General features: G+C 37.2%; 1 protein-coding gene across 3 annotated transcripts in view; it reads left to right on the forward strand.

Moving 5' to 3' along the window:
• The window catches only part of lrrk1 (leucine-rich repeat kinase 1), a 164577-nt gene that overhangs the window by 59608 nt on the left and 98969 nt on the right, over positions 1 to 6000 (forward strand). For all 3 annotated transcript variants that reach the window (XM_044345163.1, XM_044343906.1, XM_044344439.1), the window contains 4 exons: positions 610 to 773; positions 2099 to 2236; positions 3374 to 3486; positions 4106 to 4176. In XM_044345163.1, the coding sequence (XP_044201098.1) occupies positions 610 to 773; positions 2099 to 2236; positions 3374 to 3486; positions 4106 to 4176 (486 nt within the window). The remainder of the gene's footprint in view (positions 1 to 609; positions 774 to 2098; positions 2237 to 3373; positions 3487 to 4105; positions 4177 to 6000) is intronic.

The following is a 6000-nucleotide window of genomic DNA, read 5'->3' on the forward strand; positions in this document are numbered from 1 at the left end:
TCATCAGTCATATATAGATAATCATGGACCAATGGGCCAATGAAAAAATAGTATTAAAATATCAGAAAATAGTGAAAATACTCATCCCAGTCTTCGAGATTCCAAGGAGATATCTTCAGATGTCTTGTTTTGCCTGACTACCAGTTCAAAACCCAAAGATAATAAAAAATAAATAATACTTTTTCAAATATTATATAAAACAGAGAAAAAGAAGCAAATCCTCACACTGGAGAAACTGAAAGCAGGAAATATTTGGCATTTTTACTTGATAAATATTAATGGTAGTCTTTTCAATTTGTTGTTGATAAATTTTATGTTGCTAGAGGAAGGGAGGGAGAGATGCAACAGACGTCCCTGGCCAGACTCGAACTGGGGGCCCCCTGTCTTTGTCTTTGTTAACGGGCTGGATATATTGTTGATCAATACATAAAGGTTGTTACAGTCCTTTACATACTTTATGGCAGATAAATATAGGTTGCTATATTTTTACCAGCACAATATAAAAACATATTCAAAGACCAATCTAGTCAATGTTACATGTGTCCATTTCCAGGCTTTGTACAGGTCTTATTTAGACTTTTGTTGTGTTCTTTGATTCCATTCTTTCAGCTACTAACTGGATTGGTTTTCGTAAGCTGGAGGAGCTGGATGTGTCTGATAACTGTCTGACCAGTCTGCCCACTGCTATCATGCACTGTTTGAAATCCCTGAGCTTCCTCAATGTGTGCAGGAACAAACTGAGCACCTTCCCTGACCCCTGGGCCTGTCCACTGGTAAGAAACCAGACTGACAACATGCCACTTCCTGTTTAATGTATCTGCTGGTCTCAGAGGATTTCCCTTTAAAGCATCAGCAATAGATTATTCCAATTACTGTTGTCCATATTTGATATTCTACGTATTACTCAGAGGAGCTCACTTGGCTTATTTGTCATAGAATTTTTCATAGAATTATGTAACAGTGAACTTCCCATCAACTACTTCCTTACGGACATTTTGATGGTATGATACTCAGTCATGGATTCTGACTTATCTGTTTTATCAGTGTTACATCATCTACATCTAAAAGATGTTTTGTTGTGTGAATGTTTGCATCAAATGTCAGCCTTGAACATTTTTATTGCATTCCACAATATATGTATGTATGAGTGTCTTTTATTATTGTTGTTGTATTGTTCTTCTTGTCAACAAGTCCCATGTTCAGACCCAAACTAACAACGACCTGATCTGCTAACAAGTATTGTGATATATCTTATTCCTCTGTTCCGTAGAGCTCCATTGTTGTCCAAAAACTATAAATAGACATGAATGAGCTACACTGCTGCACTGGGTGACATTTTCCTTCATTACCATGAACACACACACTGTAGCTTATTTTGCTTCAATCACATACACACTGTCCTGCTGCCAGAAATACTCACCAGAACACTAAATGTAGATTAATTTGCCACTGACAATAGCCCCCAAATAATACAAACCTTTTCTCCTGTTTGAGGTACATTTGCTGGAACCAGTGGGCTTGGGGGAGACTCACAGACAGGGGAGGGAAGTCAGAAAATGTAGCGAAACGGACATTGTTGGATTTTGTCATTCATGGGATTTGTTGACAATAAAAAAAAATATAGAATAACGCCAGCCTTATCCCTTAAAATTACAAGAGAATTTTTGGCAAGAGAAAGGATGGAATATGGCTTTATAATAAGTAAGAGATAGGCTTTATGGAAAAAATGAATATAACCGCATTCTCTTAATATTGATATATAAAGATTTTTACTGGGATATTTAAAAACACAAGGTAACAGCTGAAAATCATGTTCATGCCACGGAGGCAGATTATTTTTTAGGGTCTTACTGGAACAAAATATATGATTAAAAAAAAACATGGGCTCAACCATGACAGATCCCCAACTCTGACAGATTTTGTTCAAACTGTATTTATTTTCATTCATTTAGACATTAATCTTGTTCCCATAAGATTACACAGGGAAACAATGACCCACTGTAAACTTAAATGTCTACACATGGATTCAGTCAGTAAATTTAAAATGACTTTTCCCACAAAATAAAGCAAATGGATTCCTCTATTTCCTCTATTGCAGAAGCAATGCAGAGCTTCTTCCAATGTGATTGAGAGTCTTCCAAACACCATCTCCATCTTCTGGAGGACTCAGCTGCAGGAGGTGGACTTCTCTGACAACAGTCTGAAGGAGCTGCCTTCATATATATTTGAACTGGAGGTAGGAACCATCATCTGGATCTGTTTGTACATTCTACATCTGTAGGTGTTATGACAGAATTCTATCTGTCTCAGCTCACATTGGGTTAAATAAAGATACATTAATTAAAATGAAAAATAAAACACACAAACAGTGTCAGACTCGTGTGTGTGATGTGTTTAGTAGCCTCTAGATGGCACTGCTGTTGTGTTTGGCCGCATGTTTTGGGTCAGTGACTTCACATTATTTTTCTGCAGTCTGGGTAGATACAGTGTATAATATATACCTTAAATGCAGAAGTATTTGGCTCACTTTGACAACACTAATGATGGACTGAAAGTGGTGTTTGGGGATTGGATTGTGGAGCTCTACAGAATAATAGCAGATAAAATAAGGAGATTGAAATTAAGATGTCCATCCTGTTAACATGCAACCACAATCTGAAATGAGCAACAACGGTGATTAAAAGTAAAGGAATGCAGAATTTGAGACCATTGTCTTGTTGGATAACTGAACCCTTAAGTGACGAGAGCATGGAACCAGAAAAAAGAGCAAAGAAAGAAGAAAAACAGCTCAGACCAAATGTATACTCAAGTATAGTATATAGTGGCCATGCAGTGGACATGTGGTTGAAGATGCCATTGTATTGACAAAGTGTCAAGAAAGTACTATAAAGTCAAAACCATGTACGTATATAGGAGTTTGTCAGAGTAAGCAACTTGTAACTTATTTTACTTACATGTATTCCTATTTTATATATTCACTTATGCTTTTATACTATACTCCCTTTTTAGCTTGTGTTTTTAAGAGAAGCCATGAGGGAGCAGATGTTAGATTGACTGTACAAAACTTCTCAGCCTAGCTGCAGATTATTTAGCTTTAAGGCTGCTAACAAACCTTATTTTCTTATATTTGACACAGTGCTAGTGGCCTTCTATCACTAACATATAGTACAGTGGTGTGGATTAGCATGGAGCATTAGACAGCAAAACACAGCTAACACAAGCTAACACAAAGATGGAGTTTATGTTCTTATCACTTCACAGGAAAGCTGACCAGTGATACAGTCAGCCAGCTGGTCTGTGTATTCCTTGAAAGAAAAATATGAATGTGTGTTTTACAGTATCTCACCCCTCCTCACACTCATTCTCCCATTAGGCTCTGGTCTCGTTGAGATTATGTGGGAATCACATTGTGACACTCCCCGCACCCAGTAAGTGGAATTGCTCTCGGCTCAGGACCCTCGACCTTTCAAGGAACCAGCTGGGCAAGTAGGTACACACACTTTCACACTCCCTCGTGTGTGTATACACTGTCTGCTGAAGCTCAGCTGTTACTGAACACCTCAGCCAATGTCCATGGAGTTCATTAAATGTAATGTGTGAAAAAACATTATGCAGTTTTAATGCACATCACAGCATCACAGCTGGTTTGTCAACCAGATAGTCTATGATATCTGATATAAGCAGAATAATACCTTCCAAACTCTATGTTCCACAATTCACAATTGCTACAAATAAATGAGTAGGACTGCTTTATGGCAAAATTGAATTAACGGTATTTTTAATCAAAGTATGTAGTACCTTAATTTGAGGTATTTCATTTATTAGATTAAGCCTAAAACAGACATTACCATGTAGTTATTATATTATACGAAAATGTACTATATCACAATATACATTATGTAAATATATCAATACAGAATTACACATACTGTGATATTGTCATATTAATCTGTTTTCACAAGGCGCATTTTCAGATATCTATAGACATCTGAATCATATTTATCACCAATAACAAATATATGGTCATCAGACTTTTTAGTTGATACATGTTTAATTTTTTGTGTTACCTGACATCAAATTCTATAATTAAAATTGTGGCTTTTAGAACAGAAGAAGGGCCCAAATCCAGGAGACTGGCCTTCCTGACAACATGGAACAGGAGGGACCCAGACCCAGGTAGCTCTTCTTTACATCCTGTTAATAATAATTTTAGTCTCACTACAAATAGAAATAAAGATGCTATCACCACTTGTGTCCTTCCCACTAATAATGTAGGCTTTGGAGATAATGTTATGACTACAGGCTTACATCAACATGTTGTTTTTGCCATTATTCAAGTCCCTCCAATATTTCCACAAATAGATAAGTAAATATATATTTACAATACTGCTTGAAAGTTTGTGAACCCTTTAGAATTTTCTGTATTTCTGCATAAATATGACCTAAATGTGATCAGATATTTATACAAGTCCTAAAACTAGACAAAGTTAACCCAATTAAACAAAAAAAAAAAAACGGTTTCATATATTTATTAAGGAAAATTATCCAATCTTACATATTTGTGTGAGGCAAAAGTATGTGAACCCTTGCTTTCAGTAACTGGTGTGACCCCCTTTTGCAGCTATAACTTCAACCAAATGTGTCCGGTAACTGATTATCAGCCCTGCACATCAGCTTGGAGGAATTTTAGCCCATTCCTCCTTACAGAACAGTATCAACTCAAGGATGTTGGTGGGCTTCTTTGCATGAACTACATGCTTCAGGTCCCTCCACAGCATTTCTTTAGGATTAAGGTCAAGACTTTGACTCAGCCATTCCAAAACATTATCTTTCTTCTGTTTTAACCATTCTTTGGTAGAACGTCTTGCCGTTTAGTGTTGTCTTACTGCATGACCTACTTTGTGTTGAGCTTCAGTTCACAGACAGATACCTTGACATTTTCCTGTAGAATCTGCTGGTACAACTCAGAACTCTGTAGGAGTATTAATATTTTATTAATGAATTACCTCGTCATTAGGGCACCACCTCCTTTTTGGTTAGTGCCAGGAGGGAGCACTAACCCTTGATCAATTTAATCAATGAATTAGTCTCATGATCGTAAGTTCTTGTCCCAAACAGTGACTTCGTTTACTGCAGCTCAAAGAAACAACCAAACGCTTTTAGGATAAATGAAGACATTTATTCATAGCTAAACATCTTGAGGATACATGATAAAACACAAGTTAATATAATATGTACAGATAATATACAGAAAATAATAAAAAAAGAAAGTAAAATAAATAAGGCCTAAGAATGATTAAAAAAAATTAATAAAGAAAATTATTCAGCAAGAGTAGCTCAAAGTGCGTGACTCAAGGCTAAACGTGTTGTACCGGGGAATGCTAAAGGAAAAGCTAATTCAACTTCTCTAAATAAATTCTTTAACTTTAACTTTATTTGACATCAACCCTTGATCACAAAGCCGTGTTATGCCTTACTATTGAGGTGTCTCGTCGTGGTAGGGGCGTCATCTTGGCATCTCCAGCGTGGTTGGTGCAGCATCTCCAGCGGTGTTGCAGTGAAAGAGCTCGTGTCAGCTGTGGGCTGTGGCGCATCTCTGTAGATGCAGAGGCGTTGAATGCTGTGAAAGAATCAAGCCGTTTCAGGCTGCTCTGAAAGAGTCTCTAGGCCGGCTCCACTTCTGGTTTTCAGTGCTCTCAGAGAGCTTCTTCTTCTTCTTCTTGATACAATCCTTAAGAATCAAAGATTAGTTAACACAATTAACGAACAAGCAGTTGTCCTCCTACAACTCATAGCTCCATCAATGATTGCAAGCTGTCCTGGCAGCAAAGCAGCCCAAACCATGATACTACCACCACTTTGTTTCACAGATAGGATAAGGTTCTTATGCTGGAATGCAGTGTTTGCTCATCGCCAAACAGAATGCTTCTCATTCAAGCAAAAAAGTTTGATTTTGGTCTCATCCATCCACAGAACATTGTTCAAATCACCTTCTGGCTT

The sequence above is a fragment of the Thunnus albacares genome, chromosome 1 (genome assembly GCF_914725855.1).
Source record: "Thunnus albacares chromosome 1, fThuAlb1.1, whole genome shotgun sequence".
Classification (NCBI taxonomy): Eukaryota; Metazoa; Chordata; class Actinopteri; order Scombriformes; family Scombridae; genus Thunnus; species Thunnus albacares.